Raw genomic sequence first — 23,400 nt, forward strand, 5'->3', positions numbered from 1 at the left:
CCTAAACTACACAAGCAAAAAGCACTACAAACTTTTTTTTAAATCTCCAGTCAAAACTAGCAATCAGTATATTTTAATTCTTTGTTCTTACTCAAAAGATTTCAACATTTCCATCCCAGAACCACCTCTTCACTGCCATCGTTTGGTTGGATCAGTGCTAAACAAAGGCTTAGATGCTGTAACTAAGGTAAGATGAGCAACTGGTATGACTCCTTGGTTGTAGACTTTCGGATGGCCCCTCCTTCCCCTCCCACCAAGGCTTCTGCAACTGAACAAACAAGCTTACTCATTTTCTTTTGTTCTGAGGTTTGGTCTATGATTTAAGCAACAAGCTTGTACTTGTACAGGTTTCCATAGCTGCCAACGCTTAACCGTTTGCTAGCCGAGCCACTGGCCCCAGCTACACGCCTTCCACCCAGCCCCGTGGAAATGGCATGGTGGGTTTGGTTCGGGTGGACTTCCAGGGGTGCGGAGCGCAGCCCAGGGTGCCCTCCAGGAGGGTCTCCCCACGAGGAAGGCGAAGAGCTGGGGCTGGCTGGAGCCAGATGTTCAGCGGCCACTCTAAGAAGGCCTGGCATCACCAGCCACAACTGGTGGAGCTCTTGTTCACGGGGTGGAAGGGTTAGAATAGTCTTTTTAAAACTCAGTGACCCAAAAGCCTGGTGTCTGCTGTTGTACCCAACAAATAAAAAAGTAATACATATATGGGGGGGGGGGGGAGCGTGTGTGGGGATGGGTGGGTGGATGTGTGCCACAACCAAAACAAGCGGGGAGGGAAGGAGGGGTAGGACCCTTGTACAACAATGAGTATAAACACTGAACAAGAATGTACTAAATATTTAACCTTTTTTTCTGACCTGAGTTTGTATCATGCCTTGCACTGTAAGAGACTCGCACGCTGTCTGGGCAGAGGTTAGTGGGAAGGAAGGAAAACCGGGATTTAAAAACACCACACCACAGCACTGCTAGAGTGTTTCTGTGCGGGGTGTTCCTTCTTTCTCCATGTCCCCCCTCAAAAGCCCTGTAGCCCACACAGCCAAGATGATGCAAAACAACTAATGGTGAAAGAAAAAAAAAAAAAAAAAAAAGAAAAAAGAGGAAATGTATTTATAAAAAGGCATTAAACAGTTCATGGCAAATCATATGAAAGGTATCAGTTACTGGGAAGGAGGAAGTAAAAGTTACACACTATAGTACAAAGCATAAGAAAATTTGTTGAAGGGGGAGGGGAGGGGAGGGAAGGGAAGGAGGGCAGACCTGAAGGTTTTCATAGATTAAATCCACAAAGATAAAGAACAAAAAAAATAGCAGCTTTTTTCTGTACAGACATATAGATGAGTATCTGAACCGTAAAAAAGTTATAAAAGTGACACAAAAGACAATGTGTATGCAAATGATCCATGGTCTAACATAGAACTGCAAGACCCTTCGAGAAGTCTTAATAATAAAGAGAAAAGGTCAACAAAGCATCGTATACTTGAATCCGGTTACTGCTTTTTTTTGTCTTCTCCAATTTATGTTTCTAGTTGTTTTTTTCCTTGCAAGCCTGTGAAGGAAGGCAGGCTGCAATGATGGAGATCTCTGCCGTTTTTTTCATGTTTCATTTTTAGCGTGCGGTTGACTTTTTTTTTTTTTTTTGTACAAAATGCACGTGTTTGTTTAGCTCACCACTGCCAGTTTTTCCAGAATTCATTGGGATGGGATAGGGGTGGAGGGAGGGCTGTTTCTGTACCCCATCCCTTTTATCTTCTCCATCAAAAGAAAAAAAAATAAAAATCACATTTTGTCCAGTTTTGAAAAAAGATCTAGACAATTTGATTTTTTTTTAATTTTTTTTTAAATACCAGTGTATGATTGAATAGAATGTATTGGTCAGGATCTCTTTTAAACAGAGCAGTTGATTACTGTGCTCCTTCCATGCCTACAAAAAAAAAACAAAAACAAAAAACAAAAAACAAAGAGTTCAGGTTTTTTGGCAAAATTTGGCAGCGTTGAAAATGGTAACAACCTTGGACGAATGATGGCCCTTTTTTATTCTTTTACATGTTCCTAAAAAGATTAAAGAGCAACATTAAAAATCCAGTCTTTTTTAGTGTTTTTTTTTTTTTTTTTTGTGGGTTTTTTGTTTGTTTGGTTTTTTTTTTCGTTTGTTTGTTTGTTTTTTTATAAAGACCTACAGTGTTAGGCAGGTGCTTGCAAGGGTACCGGGGAGCCACCTGGCCTGCGATATCTTTGATCTGATAAAAGTGCTGTACGGTTGAACTTGCACGCAGATATGTTTCCCATTATGAAGCAAAGAGAGAGACAGAAAGAGAGAGAGAGAGAGAGGAGAGAGAGAGAGAGAGAGAGAGAGACATCAGATCTCAAGTTTTCTGTTGCTATTAAGTGTTAACATTAGAGTTTTAAAAGGCCAACTGTGCGCCCCATGAATGGAGTCCTTTACTGAAACAAACATCTGCTTGCATATTGAAAAAAGAAAAATACGATAACTTGTTTACTGAAAAAAGGGTTCTCCCAAGTGCAGCTATGGCAGTTCTGAAGATCCACTGAGGTACAGTAGGCTTTTGAATATATTGTAATTTTCTTTCTTTCTTCCCCCAATGCATGTGTTTTTCTGTTTTATTTCTGTGAGATTCTGGTTCCAAGGATCAGCAGGCCGAAGACTGGGGCAGCGGTAAGGCCCTCTCATTCTTGCGTCCCCCGTTCATGTGTGCGTACGGCTGTCTCTCCTCAAAGCTGGCCCGAAGGACCACCACGCCTGGGCCGTTCTCAGCTTTGTGTCCTGAGTGCTTGTCAGTGGGTTGGAGGGTGGAGGAGGGATCTAAAGGAATGCTCTCCATGTTTTCAGTCTCCAGGTCAAGCTCCTCTGTGTCCGGAGGCTTGTTCTCTTCACTGTAGAAGAAGGAGACCTCTTTGAACGCTGGATCCAGCTCGTCTTTAATGCTACCGATTATTTCCAGGAAGGAGGGCCTCATTTTGGGATTGTACTGCCAGCACATGCGCATCAATTCAAACCTGCACAGGAAACACAGCAAAACCATTTACTGAGCTGTTTCACGAGCCACGGCTGGAGCCCAACCACCCATGACTGACTCGGACCACGCGTTTTCAGAAAATCATTCAATTCTGATGGAAGACGAAGTGCCAGGATTTTTACATGCCGAGATCCCCATGTCACATTTCAACCTTCTTTCTAATTACCGATTTACATCTGTAGCTCTTGTCCCAACCTTCTCCACTCCCTTTCACACTGTTGCCCATAAAAGCTCCGTGGATACCCAACATCCAGAAGCATTTCATACTTTTATTCTAACTTGATATTTTTCTCTTTTTCCTCCAAAATATCCTGTGCTTACTCACACACACAGCTACGTGATAGTGCCTCTTGGAGTATCTTTTTTGAACAACCAGTCCCTGCCCTATCAATATTGTCTTAGAAAAAATTAAAATCGGAAAGGCACACAAGGTAAAGCACCGCTGTTTTCCCCTGAAAGAAGAAAATTACGTTAAAATTAATTGTATCCCCCAAAGGCATTTGCCAATCTCAAAGACATTCTCTAATATTTTATTTTTAAATTATGTTGTTTTCGTTTACAGCCAGGGATGCATTAATATTTTACGGAGTGTGAGATCATCTGTTTAAGCACATCCATGATTAGATCTGTACAATGTCCCATGCTGGCAAAACAAAACCACAAAATGAAACAGTAATACATCCATAATGAAAACAGCATTTTCATGATGCTGCAAAATTGGATATTCCTGAGAGATCGCCCTGAGCTTTAAACACAACACAAGAAAGGATTTCACTGCCTGTGAAGGTGGAATTGGGATGTCTTCTGTTAACACAGCACAAGTAATAGGACAAATTTAAATAAGAAAAGGAAGATTAACATTAATTCTTCGAGCCAATGCTCTGTGTACACAGTACTCGGAGGAACACGCTGCGTGTAGGAAGTCACCACTGGCCAAAGCTACTGCTTTCTCTGCTAGAGTAAGAATGGATCTAAAAGAACACCAAAGAAAAACCTTTCAGTTAAGGTAACGTACTGGAGAATCCTTCACATCTCTGACTTACCTTCCAGCACCATCACCTGCAGTCCCAGTCAGACCCCTGGCTCCAGTCAGACCCCGGGTCCCTGCCTGCCAGCAGCCAGCCTGGGCTCACTTCCCCACCTCTGCCAGCCTTCCCGTGTAAGGTTAGCCAAGTCACCTAAACTTTTAATTTTTATTCTATAAAACAAACAATACCATTTTCCTAACTTCCACAGATTTTCAGAAAGTAAGCAAGCAATTCTATTTTATGCTTTAATTAGATCTCACTGCCTTATGACCCGGCAGCAGTTTACAAGACCTCTGCAGCAGCGTGTGGAATCTTTTTTTTAATTAGAAAAAAAAAAAAAAAGAGAGACAAAACAGAACAAAAATTCATTCCTTTTCCTTTTTTGAATAGCACCTAAGTCCAGCACAGAGTAACGTCTTAATGTCTCCAGAGTCCCTGCTCTAGAACAAACCTGTCAACAGGACTGTGACCAAGCTGGCAAACCCCGGCCTCTGAAGCCTGTCTCTGGGCATCGCTGCACACAGCGGGGTCCAGAGGGTCTGGGAACCCTGGCTTGAAACAAAACCCAAGGAAAGAAATCCCCTCCCCTAGAAATTCACTCCTTGGGAAATACTGCTGCATGTCCTCGTAGAGTTCTCAGCTGACGCGAACCAGCAAAGAGTGGGAAAGCCGTTGGGTTTGGGATGCAAAACGAAAGCAATCTTAACTGAAGTGCATTTGAAGTCACAAATATTCCTGTTGGAGCTCAGCTGGCACAACTCCGCATAAACAAAAGTCATTCACCTGAGCACGGCCTTGTGACACCCAAAAAGAAGCAGGCAAAACCAGTCTGTGCTGGGAGAACTCCCCAGGTACTCAATGCTGTATTGTAACAGGCACGTAGACATAGAAACACTGTTAAACTAGTGCTTGTTTTTGAGTCTTTAAAACATCTTTCATAGCGAAAGTGAAGCCAAACTATAAAACTACACTATACCCTCACCCACAAACGAGGAGGAAAGCTTGAGACATAAATATATAAAATCCATTTCTGTTACTTCATTGCTGTTTCCTTTCCAGCTGACTGCTGCGTCCCTGAATAGAAGCGTTGGCTGGAGCCAAGAACACTGGATATTCGCTGGCGCTTCGCCCCGAGGCCTAAGGGCAATGCTAAGGAGATACCACAAGCAGTGGAGTAATGCATGTGACATCAGCACAAACAAGGACATGTGATGTTTCTTTTAAGCCATTCCAGATTTAAAAACCCTACAGAGTTCCCATAAAAGGATTTTTTTTTTCTTTTTAACTCTGTGGGTTCAAAGACCTTGCTTACATTATCTTAAAGAAAAAAAAAAAACACCCTTTCCAGTAGACAGTGGAATAATTTACAGGCTGTTAATACAAGCTGAGCTGCTTTATAAAGTACGTTTCTGACTAGTGGCAAGTGAGCTCAAGGAAGTTGCAGGCATCGTCGTGAGACAGAGGAATGAGCCAGTGTCTTCCCCATGCAGCTTTTGCTCAAAGAACTGAGCAGAAACACAGTTACTTTCTGCATTGAGACAGTAAAAAACAGAAAATGGAAAGTTTCCATAGAAGCTGCGTTCTGTTTGAGTTTGTGCCTCTGTGCTTTGCATCAGACCTGATTTGGTGGGGAAAAGGGAAAAGACCTCTCTGTTTCTGCTGTTGCTACACACTGACACTACCTCTGCACAGCAGACCCTGGTTTCTAACCCAGTGCTCGCCAGAAACAAAAGGAAAATCAGCAACGCGTAAATAGTCTAGTCATCTACAATACATGTGGGGAAAGCAATTCTGCTTCAAAAACCAAGTGGAATTCCAGCCTCCACAACTTTTAAAAGCCCCATGGGAACACACTGTCTGAGAGCTTCAGCTGTAACAAACCTTCTTGCCACGCAGCCATCACCTGATGAACACTGCCATAACAATGGCATAAACATAAAACATAACTTATTACACAGGAAGAGGAGAAAAACAGCAAAGCTCCTCCTGGCACCATCTTATTGAACCATCTGTCTTACTGCATGGTTCTGTCTGTAAAACCATGCAAACTATGCCAAGAGGGTGTAGCATAAACAGAACTGAGTCTTGTTTCACCCTGCGTAAGAGTAAAAACCCTCTAGAAATACCGTCCCCTTTGTGCTGAGCCCTTTCACAGGGATTTACCACCTCTCTGAACCACAAGACAACGGCGCTGTAAAATCCCCTTTTGTACAAACACCCGATAAAACCAAGCTGCAGAACAGAACCTCTCCAGTTCTTCAAGTGCCCTTGGGCTCTGATCCATCTTAAAGCTACTGACTCGCTGCTACCAGGGGTTAGCAAAGCACAGCCACTAACACGCATTACGAGCACTGCGGTCTTAGGAGAGATGGAACGTCCAAGCCTGCTCGCACCACGGAGCATTCATGCAGGGGGACAACGAGAGGCCCTTATGAAAACCACTGCTGGAGTGTGCACGGCTGTGTCAACACTCACATCATCTGCAATGTTAAAAATAGTAGATTTGGTGACAGTTGCAGCAAGATTCTTCTCTCTATTCTCATCTACGCTTCCCCACAGCAGTCCACCTCTTCCACCTGTTCTGAGGGTTTTTGTATGTCAGTACACTCCCCTCTCTCTACAGAAAGGTAAATCTGTGTTCTGCCCATGACTTTAATTGTTTGGAAGTCAAACTATTTTAAAGAAAGTATCTCTGCATTTGTAGCCTACCAGATAAGATATACAGAAGTGCAGTTCCTGGCTCCCCTTCTCGCTTGCTTTCACACCGGACCAAGCACAAGAAGTATACTGACTTCCCTGCAGTAGGTAGACTTTGTTTTCTGGACATCTTGAATTAATATTGTGAGTCAGTATTGAAGTATCACAGACCAGTCAGTCTATGCCAGTAAGAATTTGTGCTATCTAAAAAATACCTTCTGCTGGCACAGAAAGGCCAAGAGACCTGTCTTTAAAGAGAATCTTTTAGGAACCTCCACAAAAAAGAGGACCCCTATTTTACGAAGGATTTCACAAAGCACTTGAGAAAGCAGTTGCCCAAAACACACTGGGGCTGCATGGCAAGACCCATATGCAATTTCAGGGCTCTTCGCAACTCTTACAAGCACCTTTCTGTCCATTGTATAATTTTCATGTTACATCCCGTGCTGAGAAGCAGGTTATCAGACAGCTGGCGAGGGGAGAGGAACTCTGCCTACAGACCCGCTTCTCTGCGCCTGCCAGCAGCAGCACACACGAGGCTGCAGACTGGCAGCAGTTGTCGGGTTACTGAGTGTTGCACAGCATCTTCACAGCATCTTGGGCAAATGGGATGGAAGACTGGGAAAAAAGCGAAAACATGTGAAGAAAAAAAAAAAAAGCACCACAGTAACGCAAAATAGGTTCTTTGAATGCAAAATGCATGAGCATGGAACAAAGGTGAAGATTATTCCTGGAGCTCCCTGCTGTTACTCCTACAACAGCCTATTTGAATTTCAGCAGACTTGGGTGTCTGTCCCAATACAAAAGACAAAACAAGCTGAAAGGGAACTAAAGCATATCACACTAAGTCTCTAAGGTCAATACATGCAGTTTTGGTTTTGTTTTGAGTTTGGTTTTTTTTTTTCCATTTTGGACAGAATCAAGATGTTTTATACACAACTATCACCAAAAAAAGACACCACTAAATTGCATATGCCTTAGTTCTACATTCAGCCCTGTTCCTTGTTCTGATGGGAGAGATGTGGCTAAATTTAAAGGAATTTTTTTTTTTTTTATTTGGCACCTCTGCAACATCAGGCTGAAGTATTGGTGGCCATAACTAACACGTGAACAGCTTCTTCACTAAAATCAGCACAAAAAAGGCCTTTGCTGTTACACACTGGTGCAAAGATTTGCTCTGCCAGACACAAACCAAGTTCTCCCAGCTTGCAAGCCAGTTACCCTAAGAATGAATTGATCCAGCAGCAACAGTCAGTGAGCAGAGGAGTATCTCTGAGGAGGAGGAGGAGGAGGAGGAGGAAGAAGAAGGAAGGAGAACAGGCCGGGTGGGCTGCAGTAAAGAGACTGAAGTAAAGTAAAAGACTAAAGTCAAGTCACTTGCCATGACTCCCCCTCCTGTCCCCCTGTTCATACCACACGTGCCCCAGGTTAATGGGGAATTTCTAATGCTGAGTCGCTTACCGAGTTTGTTTGCACTGCAGAGGTAATTTTTCCCCCTGCAAACTCAGGGAGCTGATCCCTTCACACACCCTGTTCTTCCCCCATTTCTGCCCACTTCCCCCCCTCCATTACACAGCTCTGACCGCGTTAAACAATCTCCAGTCAATACGACTGCCAGAAATTCTCCACAGCATCATGGAAGGGAAAGAATGTGAAACTGAGGAATCACATGGCAGCTACACCTCCCCCTGCATATACCACCCACCCCCCTCAAACAACAACACAACACTGCCTGTCATCTGAAACCAAAGCCAGCGCTCCAGCCAAAAAAGCTCTTTTCCCAAGAATCCCAAGCAGCTGAGGCCCTTAAGTGATTGTATCCCTTCTGTGGGCCTCCAACAAATTTCAATAACTGCAAGACGCAGTATTTCCTTCCCAAAAGCCAGTTTGGGAAGTATATCAAAGTAATAACGTCTGAACAACTGAAACTGCTGTACACAAAAACCAGCAGAAGTATTTCAACAATGTAAAGCTAAAAACTGAAGCCTGCTGCACTGCACACCCTCTGCTGCTGCAGGGCTTTGTATTGATTCCAGCGGTGGGCAGAGCTTTTGCTGCCTACTTCTTTCTGTGCTTACAGGAAAGGAAACTGTGAGCAAGGGAGATTTGTTTATCTCAATGTGATGAGCACTGTGACTGAAATAGCAGATCCAACACTGCTTCACACAAAGGAACGATACATTCATCTTTCTGTATGCCGAAATACGAAGTTGAATTCCACAGAGTTTATGCACAATACATTTCAGCTCAGCCTATGCTCTTTTTTTGTATTTATGCTCAACAGAATTACTTTAAGCAGAAGAGACAAGATTTAGGCACAAAGTCTTGCTGTAGCAAATATCACCTATGAGCTTTTATTAAGTCTAATTTTATTCAGGAACATAAAGACTGGGTTTTGTTTCCTTATTAGAAGAGATAGCCCACAGTGAGATTCTGGCCACAAGCAAAGTTGTTTTCTGGTATGTCTGACTACTATCAAATACTGGATTGACAGAGACTGTTCATGCAGCACCTCACATTACTATCACTCTTTAATAGCCCCTCCTGTATTAGATAGCGCAGAAGCGGACACTGAAGGGACCAGGAAGAATAAACTGTGCACTGAAACAGTGGTAACTGTGGACACTTACAGCATGTCAGGACAATTATCTGGTTTTTCCAGCAAACCTCCTTCCATCACAAAGCGGAGCACTTGTTCATTGGTCATGCCTTGGTACGGCTGCTCCGCTAACGTTGCAATCTCCCAAAGTACAACACCGAAAGACCTGGAAAACAAACAAATCAGAACTTTAGAAAGCCGAGCAATCTTTACAAGGATATTTTTCTTAGATGATGCTGAGCAGGTAGGTGTCCATGGGCATTTTACCAAAAAATTCCAATTGCTCAAAAAGTATGCAGCTACAGTGATAGCCACATCACCTAGCATGAGGGACTGTTGACTTCAAACACCTCTAGTCAACGGTGAGAAACAGCCCCCCAGTTCTGAATGAGTCTTCAGAATGGCCTCTGTAAGAAAAGACTGGTAATATTCATGTCCATTCTTCACACCATAATCTACAGCTCAGAGCTGGTCATGATGATGATCAGCCAGTGGTCCAGCATTATTTGGTTACACCAGTTCTGTACGGGTCAATCAGTAAAAAAGCCACCACAAGGTCATCCCATTGACCAGAAGCCTCCTCACTCAGAGGAGATTTAGGCTGTGAGCTTGCCTGGAGAATCAGCTTGCATCTCATGTCCCTTTCCCACGGCTTTAAGTTCAGACTTTAGGCGCACTGCGAGGTGGGAAGAACAGTGGAGAAGGGAAAAGGAAAGATGCAAGTAAGGAAAATCAAAAATTCTGTTGCTATCTCTGCATTTCCCGTACACAGGACCTGGATACACACCTGATCATTAAAGTCTGCAAAAAGATCCGTGTGTGGCTGGGTGCAGGGAATCAAACCTTCTAAGCAGGTGGAAAAGTTGCAGAGACTGGTTATTTAAAGTGAGCTTGACAAGCTCCCCCCCAAGCCACAGAGACAGCAGGAAAAAAAATCTGTACGTTTAAAAAGATAAACTCAAAATCTTCATGTAACATATCTCAGGTACTCCTGACAGCAGCTGAGATGGCAATAATGCAGAACTGTACGCTCTCATTCCAGTGCAAGCTGCTTTTCATCAGAAGTACTTGAGTCACACAAATCTGATTTAAAAGCCTCATTTTTCCCTTACCGTTCCAGCAAGCTGAGAGCTAGACAGCTAACGCACTCCACCACGCCTCTGCATCTCATCTGCCTTACCACTAAAAGCAAGCAAACAAACCAACCTCTATTCTCTAGGCACAGAAACACTTCTTGGGCAATACTTTCCATTTATCACTGATTTGGTTTCATCCACATTCTAAGTCAAAGGTGCAAAGTAAGGATCAAGGCATTCAACATACTGCAGCAAGCAACAAAACCAATTTTTGAAAAAGACATGAAAGAAACACGAGTTTCTCCAGCTTCTTGCACCAAGGCCCCAATTTGCTGCTTCAGCAGCAAAACATTTAAGCCCCCAGGAGAAACTCAGTTACCCCTTTTGCAACGTGTATGGAACTATGCTCTTGAAACAGAGTTTCTTGCTCCTTCCAACTAACTACAAAGGACAGCAGAAGCGAAAGAAGAAGTCGGTCTAACAATAGGAATTGATTACTGGCGATGAAAGATAAGCATAGTTATGTAATTGGGTAGTTTGGACGTTAAGTATTGACACTTTCTAAAAATATCTCTGTTTAAAATTAGCTTATTGAGCAGACATGGCTCAAATTGCCTGTCCTGCACTGAAGAGTCACCTGCTTTTAGAGCTGCTGTGGGAAGAAAGAAAATCTAGATGCTGCGTTGTCTTCTGTAGCTAAAATGCTGAGTCAAGCTTAGAGAAAAAAAAGCATAGTTTCAATAGGGTATTGTTGTGAAAACAGGAGTCCAGTATTATTAGATGGTTATGGTAGAGTGGTTTTATCTTTCAGTTATCCACTGTATCTAAAATGGTTTGCATCTGCAGCCAGAAGCCACAAACAGACTTGCAATTGTTTGCCTTTGAGGGCAGACAGGGACAGAGGGTCAACTCAACATTTTGGTGCCTTTGAAGCTACTTTGATCACTGCAGGAATAAGGAGAACAAGTCTTGCGCACCTACAAGTCATATTATCATAACAAATAAACTTACATCACTCCTTCAAGGCAACTACCAGCTCTGAAAGAACTCAAGATGCTGAGGACTTATTTATAGAAATACACTCTCACCCTGAACAGTATTACATTAATTTTAAAGTGTTCTCCTTCCCTAACTACAACAAAAACAGTCTTGTCTAATTACCTCATTCTTCAGTCCGAAAAGCAATAAAAGAATGAATTGCTAAAATAAAGCTCCACCCTTCAAAACCTCCAGACACTCTTTTTGCAGTTTGCCATTTCACCTTACAGCTTATAAATCTTGGACTCTGACCACTGGCACAGTTTTGTCTTTTTGACATTTTGGCTTCTAAAACTTATCTCGAAGAACATGGAACCAGATGTCACAATATCCGACCAAAAAGGCAGGAAAAACAATCTCAACATTTTTTACTGTTTGATGAAAACAAACGGCCCCCAGAACAGCCAAACTACACAGTTTCCACGAAGCAACTTCAAAATCTGAACAAATAAAAGGAGTCAGGTAATTTTTCCTGGCATGAAGAGACCTTCAATGGATTGCGTTTTGTCTAAAAGTTATTGAGAAGTAAAGTGCAATGATCCTTTCTTTTAGCCCCAAGCAGATCAAGTAAATAGACGCTATTTCATGACAGTGGTAAGTCAAGTTCCACTACACTGGGAACTCAGATTGAAACATCTGAATCTGCAGCTGTGGATACACGTGGCAAATGCAAATGTATACGTGTTCTAAACAAACAGCACATTCCTCACGTCGAACCAGTTTTTTGTACCTCAGGATAGCGTACCTATGTGACCCAAATTTGAGAATAAGTCACTTCTAGCAATTAAGATGACAAACCATCCCAAGCAGGAACTGTCTGGAATAGGGATGAGGGCTGCGCACCTCCTCTCCATAAAGCAATTTTTTCCTCTCTATGCTTTCAAGTAAAAATCTGCCAGATTTTACTCCTTCTCCTGTTAAGTTTTCCAACCTTATAATCAGTAGGCTACTTTCCTTGATGTCAGTAGGCTACTTTCCTTGATGTGACTTCTGGCTACGATATTTGGCTCCGACTGGCCCGCTGATAAACTCCACTATTGTTTGCCCAACGCTGCTTTGGACTGAATGACCAATGAATGTTGAATCTCGTTAACAACATTGAAGGGAGAACTCATGTCCTTCCTGCAACAACTAAAGTACTAATTTACTTCTGACGCCTGATTTGGCGTCGCATCTGTGGGTTTTTTTGTTTGGAATTTGAGTCATGTTTAAACAATAATGTCACTTAACAGTTATAGGTTACAAGGAAAGCCTGTATGGAACAAGTTCCGTACGTCACCAAAGCTGAACACCTGATGCGCCGTAGCCTGCTTTTGATACCATGGCTGGACTTCAAAATTACTGTTGCGTGGCAAGAACAGGCAGGTCTGCCAGCTCTTCACTCCAGGCTCGTTCAGTTCTACATCTAGGGATTTTCTAGTGATATATTCCAAATTTCTGTCTGCTTTGTGAAGACATTACAAGTCCCAAAGTTCTTTACTGCAGGGGGACTGCCAAAAGCATGTCTGTGCTGTTTCGTTAGATAAATGGCTGATACAGGGCTTCCCCTTCAACTCCAAGTGGTTATTCTCATCTGTTTCCAAGTTTGAGGGTTACTGGATTCATAAATAAGTTACTAGCCATATGCAAAACAAAATTTAAGCAACGTTCTGGTGCTTTGCTTTTTTTCCCTTGCTATATAATTCCTCTTATGAACACTTCACTCAAAGCCGGTGCTGTGGACTACAGTCCACCAACTCCAAAACCTTCAAGCTGTTTAAAGAAAACGCAGTTTACTACTAAAATACCATTCTACTGGCTTCTAGACATTTGGAGGCAATCAGCTGCCAATTCTGTAACAGATCAGCAGTAAAAACATCTTGTTAGGAAGGCAGAGAAACCATAAAAGACAGAGTAGAGGTTTTGCCAGTAACGTGTTCATCTCCTGCCAAATCCTCCCTACCTATCTCCAGAAGTTTAGGGGGTGTCTTGGGGGGGGGGGGGGGGGGGGAATTGTTCCGGAGTAATACTTCTTCTAAGAAATATATTTTGAAATTTCCTGAATGCCTCTATTAATAACTTCACAGATAAAGCAAGGAGGCAATGTGCTTTTAAAGAAAAACCTATTTCTGCATCTTGCGGTATATAAAACAAGCAAACAAAGCTCCAAATGGAGAAGGATATACACAAGGGAGAACTCCCAAGAAAAAAACCTGCTAGTGTACACAAACTGTCTGCGGGAAAGTAAAGTTATTGACACAGGAGGTTTTGATAGAAAAGCAGGTCAGCACTATGAACCTTTCTATATTCTTGGCAACTTTTAATGCTTTTCTTGAAGGAGGGCAATTTGAAAAATGACAACTTGCTCTTCCAGGTGAAAGTAATGCTTTTTGCTGCACAACTGATTTTACAACCCACAGCAGGAAACATGCTGCCACCTCCAGTTTTGGAAATCCATTTAATTCTGCTCTCTCCGAGAGCAGAATTTAACCTCACGAGTTCTTGATTTTGCAATGGAAATATGAAATACAACGCAGAGTGCTTCACAGCGGAAAAAAAGTAACCTTTGAAGAGACAGGAGCAGCACTATACTTAGTTAAGTCTACTAAAACAGGAAAAGAGACTACAAAGAGAGGCTAAAACAGTTTTTCAGAACCCCTTTTTTGTTACCAGACATCGGAGTGCGTTGTGAAGACTCCATCTTTCAGCGATTCTGGGGACATCCAGCGGACTGGCAGCAAACCTTTCCCTCCTTTACGATAATAATCTGTCTCGTAGATATCTCTTGTCATGCCAAAATCTAGAAGGTATGAATGTTTTGAGTTTACATGATAAAATGATGAACATTTTCCGTTACTACAAGCCATTGTAGCCAGCAGAGAATCAGTTTGGTGCAAAGAATCTGCAGTCTGTTACGATGACACTTCACTTTGCAGGCGCTTTACCTGCTGCCTTTGGGCTGGTCAGATCCCTCCCAACAAAACCAACAGACATTTTTACCATTGATTTCAGTGCGTGAGAAATCTGAATGATTTCAATATATTAATATGAAAAGTTACAGGATTTATGCTCAAACCTTGCAGTAAGGTCATGCAATTCACTAATCTGTTTTTCAAACTCAATGAGTTTCTCTACACTCTTTAAAAAGAAAAGAGCTCCATTAGTACTTAATACTATTGTCTTTAATTAAAAAAATCTCACATGTTGAGGAAGATGCTTCTAATTTTTTTCCCCCTCTTTCCAAAGGTAATTTCCAGTTCCTGTACAATATTCCATCTCAAATGCTACAGAGGATTAAGCTATTCATTTATGACTAACACAGACCAATATTAAAGACATATTTTGGATTGTACACGTCTTTAGGTGTAAATACCTCTAACAGTGTTCATCTCCTGACTAACTCAAGACTTATTCCAGAAGGTGGTTTTTTTCTGAACAATAAGCTTGATGCACACAAAACTGCTGGCTCTTGGGCTGGGCTGCTTAAACCAGTTCCTATGTTTTCAGACACTAACCAAAAAGCTAATAAATCAGGCGGCATCAAATCTCTTACTAATATGAAATGCTGGCTGTGAACACAGCAGACCTAGGGCAAAATCCAATTTATCAATACAGACCTGTAGTTGCCCCCTTTTTTTGGATGGGAGGGGAAGTGGAGTGAAAAGATGACAGAATTCCTCCGGTTCTCACAGTTGTTATTACCAGTCTATGACTTTGATGAGTGACCGACCACTAACCCTTCTCGTTCCTTGTCTGCTATGGACACTGGTACCCTCAGTGATTATGACTAAAAGGCCCATCTGTGCAGCTATTCCATCACCCCCACCACAACAGGGTGACTTCAGCCTGGCTGAATAGAACATTCTTTAAAAACGTAATGCAAATAAGAAACAGATACGCAACAAGCATAAGACAGTGTAGCATAAAGCTCTTTCTCTGAGATCTAAACAATCTGAGTTGGCGTATTCCCATCAAGATGCTCCTAAACTGTTTCTACATGAAGGAATTTCCAATACTGGTAAATAAATGAGAGCAGTGCAGCATATTTCACGAAATGCTTTCAGGGTAACCATGTACCGTGTTAAAGGGAAGAAATGCACCATCTTCAGTTCAAAGAATTGTAAAGCACGCTGGTGGGGGGAGGAAGAGTGAGAAAACTGGAATGGGAAGGATTCAGGCTGACTTCCCCGAAACCTGCAGAAAACGCACAAAATCCCCCCCAAAGATCTTATTTCCTAATTAACTGACTCAAAATGAAATCATTTTTTCTTTCTCCCAAATGACAGGATTACTTACACAAATTATCAAAATAGCTGAGTTAAGCTCAGAGAAAAAGAATTAGTTTCCTATAGCAGAAAGCTGTTGCTATACATGTTATTTTAATATGCACAACTCAAAACCAGCCAAAAGCTTAAAATCACCCTCTCTGGAGAGAAGTCTGAAAAACCTCATCTGGCACTATTTTGGAGGCAAAGCGAAAAAAATTAAAATGTGGTGTTCTAACAGCAGAGCAGAGGAAAAGCCATTTTTTGTTGTCTGGAAAGCAGAACTGGAAAGCATCCAGCTGAAGTCAAGCCTTGCATTCCACTTCCAAATCAGATATGCTTTAAAATAATCCTAAAATTCTTACTCTTGAATCAATAACCAGGAGGTGGAATTATTTCTGCACATTAACAGAAAAGCGAATGACACACCAGTGGCAACTACGCCATCCACCCAGATGTCTGCAGCATCTGCACCTCGAATCACCACTTCACTAGCTCTTTTTAAACCCACACGCTATACAATTTCCTCACTGGAACAACAGCAAGTAGAGGTATTCCAAGAGTTTCAACTCAATGTTGACTGCTCAGAGGTCTTAAATCATAACAAGCCTTCCTAAGAAACAAGTTTCATTCTGCAGAAATTTAAACTAGAGCTAAGTTTCAAAAAGGTCTTTCAAAAAATTAAAAAGCCAAGGCGCCAATTTTCAGGGTGATGTTTGACTGAAAGTCAAAAAAGCTCACCTCCAATTTTCACTGTGAAGTCTTCTGCCACCATGCAGTTTCTCGCAGCAAGGTCTCTGTGAACAAATTTGTTGGCGTTGAGGTATGCCATCCCATCAGCAATCTCTCCTGCCATCTGAATCATCTTCTTCAGAGTTGGAGGTGCCTGGCCAGGATTACTCTGAGCAAGATTAAGATAAAACAGTTAAGGAGAAAAGAAAAAAGTAACTACGCGACATCAAACTGTAACATACTAATTTTTTTTTAAATCACATTATCACAGTTCAGCCTGACATGAGCCAGGCTAAACAAAAACTCATGATTATGTACACCATAGCATCTGCTTAGTGGGAAAACTGGCCATATCAAGCTGGGTTACAAACAGAACTCGTAAACAGGCCATTCTATGTATATATATGTATATATTATTTAATACGTGCCAGAAAGACTTTTTGGATGTTACCTTACACCTATGGAGTTTAAATGTCCATCCTTCTGCCACACAAGTTCTGAGATACAAAGCAGAGGGCTTATTTTACAGATTTCTACTGTTTTACCATCTTCACATCAACTGGAAGATGTTAAATGATTTCATTTCCTGTTCCCCAGTTCTCCATAATCAGATGTCTCTTGAATTACTTCTATTTGTAAGTAGCAAAAAAGCGTATGGGACAATTTCTTCTGAAGCTAATTCACACTTTAGCATCCATGGATATATGGCTTCTGCCATTCTCAATCTCGTGTATGAAGTAGTTCAGGTATTTATACACAATCAGTTAAGTCCCACCACCCCTTACCAGTATGAATTTGCCTAAGCTTTGTACTACTTGGGTAATGATCACTGACAGAGTAACCAAAACCAAGGTCTCATATACTGAATTCTACTAATGACAATGGTCCTAAAGCACACAGATCAAGTCACGGAACTTTATCACATTCCCATCCAGAGATTAAACGGTCTCTTACCCACCTTCCACAGGAAGCGTTCATGTCCAGTCCCATCATAACTTTCAAACTGTGCTAATCTGTGTTGAGATAATGAGCCATACCCTCTACTTCCAGGCTCTGAAGAGCCGAATGCAACATCGCCTATCAGAGCCAAGAAGATATAACCAAGAAAGCCCAGAAAGACCAATGCAAGTTGAATCCCCAGGAGGAAGAGACAGGTATGGGAGCTGCAAGGTTAAATTATTGGTAAAGCCAGTGATCAGGCAAGCCCTCCATCCACATCTTATCGAAGTATCCCACTTTCCTCCTCATACAGGTCCTCAGAAGATTTTGCTCAGCTGTTTACATTGCGTATCAAGGAAGACAGGGAATTCAGGCACAGGCCTATCACAGACTGCTTTGGAGAGCACCAGCATACAACACAGAAAAGTCAAATGCAGAGCTCATAATTTTGGTAATTTCTATATAATGTCACTGTCCCTTTTTATGAAGTTTGTTGAATTCAACCAAAACTGTTTAATATAACCTGAGGCACTATTAATCATAAATGCTAGTCAAGCCATTAGTCAATAGCCCTACTGGTATTTTCTGAATGCAACCACTTAAGCAATCTGCTCTTGCTACATGCAATGCCCTCCTTTTATACCATATTCATTCTCTTGTGCACATCTTGTGCTCATGTTCTGTTCCTTTAAGTTATTCACATCAGAATTTTTAGATCAAGGGCAAAAGCTGCTGAGCTCATTTTCTACATAGTCTACTATGATTTCATTGGCAAATGACCTATGTGTCATCTTCATCCTTCAGACCCTGTATCAGAGGTGGCAAGTTTAGCTGTTAAGACTGATGGCCTACATATTAGCCTATGTATATTAGCTACGATAATAGATTTTTACTTTCCAGCCGTAGCAACATGCAGGATATACAACATGAAACAATTATCCTAACATGCATGCTTCAACTAGCCAAATTTTTGTTTAACATCTTGATGAGAAATTAGATTAGCAAGAGACAATTCAAATCTGGAAAACAGGACTCGGTGACACAAAAAGGGGCCTATTCCACGCAGTACACTGGGCTATTTGCAATAAGCAACTCGTGAAAAAAGGTGTTGCAGATCACAGAGCAGCTCATGTTTTGTTCTTACTGCTAAAGGAGAAGGGGAAGAAAGGCTAATTGCCTGCTGCTTCCAACGTGACGCTGTTTTGTACAAGATGATTCTAACTGAAGAAATAAAAAAAAAAAAAAAAAAAAAAAAAATCCAGCAACTCATGACTCACCTCCATGTCTGGCCTCAATGATCTCAGGTAACTTTTGAGGTCACCACGTGTCATCAGCTCCATGATAACCAGAGTAGGCTGGCCCTGAGAAACAACACCAAGCAGCCGAACCTGGAAGAGGAAAAACAAACATTCAATTATGAATACAGCTAATTGAAATGTAGTAATCATTTATTCATGTCGATATCTAGCCCCAAACACCTGTGGATCTGTGGGAAAGGTCTGAAAGTAGACTCGGTTCCACTCTGACTCCTGTTTCACAGTAATATTATAAAGCTGCGCAGAATTCCCAAGTTCCCGCAATCCCAAGTTCCCGCTTCAGTCAGCGAGGATGTGCCCCGAACCCCGTCTTTCATGCCAAGAAGCACCACAGCTGTATGAATCACAGCCTTGTTACACTTTCATGACTTACCACATGGTGACAATTGAACTCCTTCATCACCGAGGCCTCATTTAAGAACTCGATCCTCTCACGCATGCTTGCAGACTCATTGACAGTCTTGATGGCTACCCTGGTCTCCGGCTCATCCTTCACCACTCCCTTGGCTATTCCCTCATACACCATTCCAAAGGAGCCTTGCCCAAGCTCCCGACACATGGTGATCTTCTCACGGGGCACCTCCCATTCGTCTGGAACATACACTAACGAGAGAAAGAACAGGCCATGATGTTCCACTTCTGCAAGTAGTGTGATCACTCACCGTTTTATGATACCAACTGCCCAAACAGTTTTACTGTAAAAAACACTAGACACAATGCTGAGATCCTGCACGATGCATGCAAATCGTTCATGGTCTTACCCATACAGAGATAGGCAGATGCTCAGCATACAAATAAATCTTAAAGAAATGTACAGATGGACTTGAAGTGGCCTCACTATGGTACTGACATAATGGGATAGAAATAAGGAACCTCAGAGCACAAAACCAGGGTGGGAAGAGGCTCGAATCAATATTTTCAGCTTGAGCTTTTCTTGGGATCCTTGGTTTTCTAATTCTTCCAGACAGAATCAAACGTACTTGATCATCTGTATCAGTTTAGTGTCTGCTGTATTCTCTATTAACAGTCCGATTTTATGACTAGAGGGAAACAGACTCTGATCTAGTAGGCTCTTTGCATGAAACTATTCTGATCACTTCCACATACACTGTTGCACCAACAAAGGCAGAACTTGCTGCTGCTGCTGCAAGTCTTTGATCTGAGGCAGAAGAGAGATCTCAGAAGGTGACTGCCAGGAGGGAGAACTGCCTCAGGCAAGAAGACATCTGAGTAGTCACTGATGCTGCTGCCTATCAGTCACCAAAGGAGGGGACAGTTGTGTCACATGCTCTGGATGGGTGAAATGACAGGATGCAAAAATAGAGGCTTATAGCATGAACACTGACAGACCTTTAACCCTAATGATGCTGCTATAAAAAACAAACAAACCAACCAGTAAAAGAGTCCGCTGCCACTCTGGTTAAACCCATTTGACTCCTGAGGCCTTTTGGAAACATTATTCTGGCAAGAACTCTACAGCAATAGCACCAAATTAAACCATAAACAGAAGAACTGATGCCTCAAGGAAATTCATCTGATGTTCTGATTTCCTCCTGCACTTGAAGAGCTCCACACGTACATAATCCGTACAGTATGGGCACATGTTCATTACAACCACACCTCTGTGGGGGAGAATAAATTAATTATCTAGCAAGTAGGGTTCCAGTGGTAACCTAGTTGCTTTTTGTATTTTATTATTATTTTTTAAAACACTTCACTTAGCCAGAAGGCTGAATTTCCAGGGTTCTCCGTTCCACAGCAATCCCAGCACACGGGCTGCCTACAGATACAGAGTTGAGGATCCCTGGACTGCCAGGCTCACTCAGCTCCTGCTGCTGCTCAGGGACAGCCAACACAAGAACCAGCAAGAAGTGCCTGTACACCATTAGCAGGCACAACCTCCTGCAAGAGTGAAGTAGAGGAAAATAATACAGACATACAGAAAGCAAAATGAAAAACTAGCACGCTAGTTGGGTGCAAATTTTAAAAACGGCAATTTTGTTTTCATTAATTTTTTTACTTCTTGAATGGTTTTAAATACTTGAGCGTTATTATCCACATTGTATCTCCCACAGAAAATTGTAAGAAATTAAAGATGCTCCCCAAAACCCCACATCTGACTTCAGAACTACAATTATTTCACTCTGTTAGCAGAGCACTCAACACAAATATGCTAGCTGGGATCTAAACACTGCTACAGTCTAATACCTCTAAATATTGTCATCGCTGAATATATAAATCGGTCACAAATATATAAGGTCACTTTGAAACTACTTTTAAAAAACTGCTTCAGCAGCTAGTGAAAAATGGGCTTATCTACATATTAAGAGAAACAAATATGGATTACATCAAACACCCACGCTCATTTTAACACAAAGTTTCTGCATGTGGTATGTCTGGAAGCCCACAGCATTGCTTTTCTCTTTCTGTAACTGTGAAAAGTTGCTGGAGAGTTTTACTGGGATGGGAAGTGAGGAGACAGTGCTGTTTTTTGTAAGAGTTACCATTTTCCATACGAGAAGTACATAGAAAGAAAGAAGCAGTGAGTTTGTTCCGATAGGGCAGAATAGGGCTTAAAAGGGCAAAAATAAAAGATGATGAATTCATGACTTTTCCTTCATTTCAGTGAAAACATCACTGGATGACTAGATGGTAACCTGAAAGTGAAACCAATGCATCCAAATTTACCTCAGCTCAATCAACTACAGGAAAAATTTCAAAAACTCCCCAGTTTCAACAGAGTGACATTTACGTATGATCAGTGATGGACTCCATGGCTGTGTGAATAAAATGAAGAGAGTAAGCGGTTTTACAACATCCCTTTTAGAGTTTCATACCTTTCAAAGTCAGACACAAACAGAATATACGAAAGTAAACGCATGAGAGGTGTAAAGCCACACTTACCGTCTGAAGCACTGAAGTACTCGGGGTTCACAGAAGCGTAAAGTACTCCATTGCCCAGTCTGTCGCTGTTCCTGTTGAAATATTTTTTTTCCTCTTTTAATCTTTAAACTTAAGTAAATTTCAGACCACCTCTTCTACAGGATTTCCATTTGCTCAACCACAGAGTATTATTTACGGTATGTGGAGAGCTTTTCAGACAAAGGGGACAAACCAAGTTCTTTTTCTACCTCACATAATCAATGGGAAAACAGCCCAGAACAGCTTTCCCAGGAAACCTGCAGTCTTCACTATACCAAATCAGCACCAGAAAAGCATAAACACAAGGTACTTTTAGCTGCTGGGTAAACTTCCGCTAAGGCAGACAGCTGTACGGTGATACACCCGGGAGACCCGTGGCTGAGAACGTGCCTTAACATCACCTGCTCTACTGTGGGAGAGAAGTGATCCAGCAAAGGGCAAGATTGTTTTTAATGGGGAATTCCATTCAACCATTTTAGAAGCGTTTCTATCCTATTATTTTTAAGAACACACGCACACCGCCCCCTCCTCCCCCCATTTTACTGGGGTGATTTTCAGAATAAGACGTATTTATTTGGCACTGTGAGAGCTCTTGCAGGAGGCAGGCTGTAGATAGAAATAAAATTATCAACCAGACCTCAGAAAATCAAAGACAACGTATTTTTGTGGGCTAGAACAACAATTTAAAGAAGGATGAGTTATCAGGCATTTCACCTAGGAGAGCCCAAGGGAAGGCCAAGCAGGTATTGTGCTTCACTAGATACAAAGCCCCTTCTGGAGAGCCTGAGGAGAACTGGTACTACTGTCCGCATGCAAATGAATTAAAGCTCGAAATAACGGGATATTCAATGAGCATAATGTATATTAGTGTAATAAAAACCCTGCCAAATCTAGAAAGTTGCAAGGCTGAACATTTGCACTGACTTCTATTAAGTTCTCATTATGTATTTCAATAAATAAATAAACAAATCACCAGTTACAAAAAACCCCCCAAACTGAGGAAAACAAATCAATAGAGCAGTCCCCCTAGACTGCTCTGTCCAGGATGTAATTTTTTAAGTGGATGTAAAGACTTCAAAAAGCCTCTAGAATTTGCCAGAAATCAAATTAACCTAAATTGAACTAAGTTTTCATGATTTATATTGACCCATATTTCAGTCAAATCTTCTGATTATATAGATTCAGTGTCTGCCATCACTGTCCCAGTGGATGTGTTCCTGACAACCCTACCTCTTCCCTCTCAAACATGATGCTGTAATAAAAAGCCTCCTCGTATCTCAAGCAGCAGCCAGATGCTTGCTGGAAACTCTAAACCACCGCCTTTTACACACCAACAAGACAGAATCTGCTTCAGGTTCTTGAGTCCTCTGAATGCCATTTCCCTTTTTAATTTCTAACTTGCTCCACGGGCACAGATTTGAAAATAAACATTCCCCTCCTGAAGTTTTAACCACAAGCATATACAACGCACCTCTTTTTGTTAAAGACGTACAGCATTATCAGTAATCCCCCAATGATGAGCAGGAAAGCAATAGGGAGCACAATTATCAAGTGCAGGAAGTTTCCATAGTTTGCTGCTGCAACCAACAAGAAAACAATTGTATCAGGGTTTCTATAAAATCTCCATTAACAAAGAAACATTCAAAACCCACTCAGTATATTTCCATACAGGGAAGAAATCAAAGTACTCATTTTCTTGTCTGATGTGGAAAAATGTGCTCAGAAACACTCCCTGACTGCAGATGAGCGGAACAAGAAAACAGACAGCGAGAAG

General features: G+C 41.8%; 1 protein-coding gene and 1 long non-coding RNA gene across 2 annotated transcripts; both read right to left on the reverse strand.

Moving 5' to 3' along the window:
• Positions 1–1,348: 1,348 nt before the first annotated feature.
• Positions 1,349–17,523, reverse strand: LOC309676426 (insulin-like growth factor 1 receptor; the record flags this gene model as incomplete). Its single annotated transcript, XM_082488965.1, has 5 exons — positions 1,349–3,015; positions 9,391–9,525; positions 14,123–14,252; positions 16,459–16,618; positions 17,494–17,523. The coding sequence occupies 5 exons, from the start codon at positions 17,521–17,523 to the stop codon at positions 2,649–2,651; spliced, it is 822 nt and encodes a 273-aa protein (XP_082345091.1). The 3' UTR covers positions 1,349–2,648.
• Positions 17,524–19,163: 1,640 nt separating this feature from the next.
• LOC309676055 lies at positions 19,164–23,138 on the reverse strand. The gene is made up of 3 exons (XR_014269561.1): positions 23,098–23,138; positions 21,609–21,679; positions 19,164–19,307 (listed from the first exon to the last, which is right to left on the reverse strand). It is a non-coding gene; the product is annotated as an uncharacterized lncRNA (long non-coding RNA).
• Positions 23,139–23,400: the final 262 nt, after the last annotated feature.

This window comes from Vanellus vanellus, assembly GCF_965231255.1.
Source record: "Vanellus vanellus genome assembly, chromosome: 11".
Lineage (NCBI taxonomy): Eukaryota > Metazoa > Chordata > Aves > Charadriiformes > Charadriidae > Vanellus > Vanellus vanellus.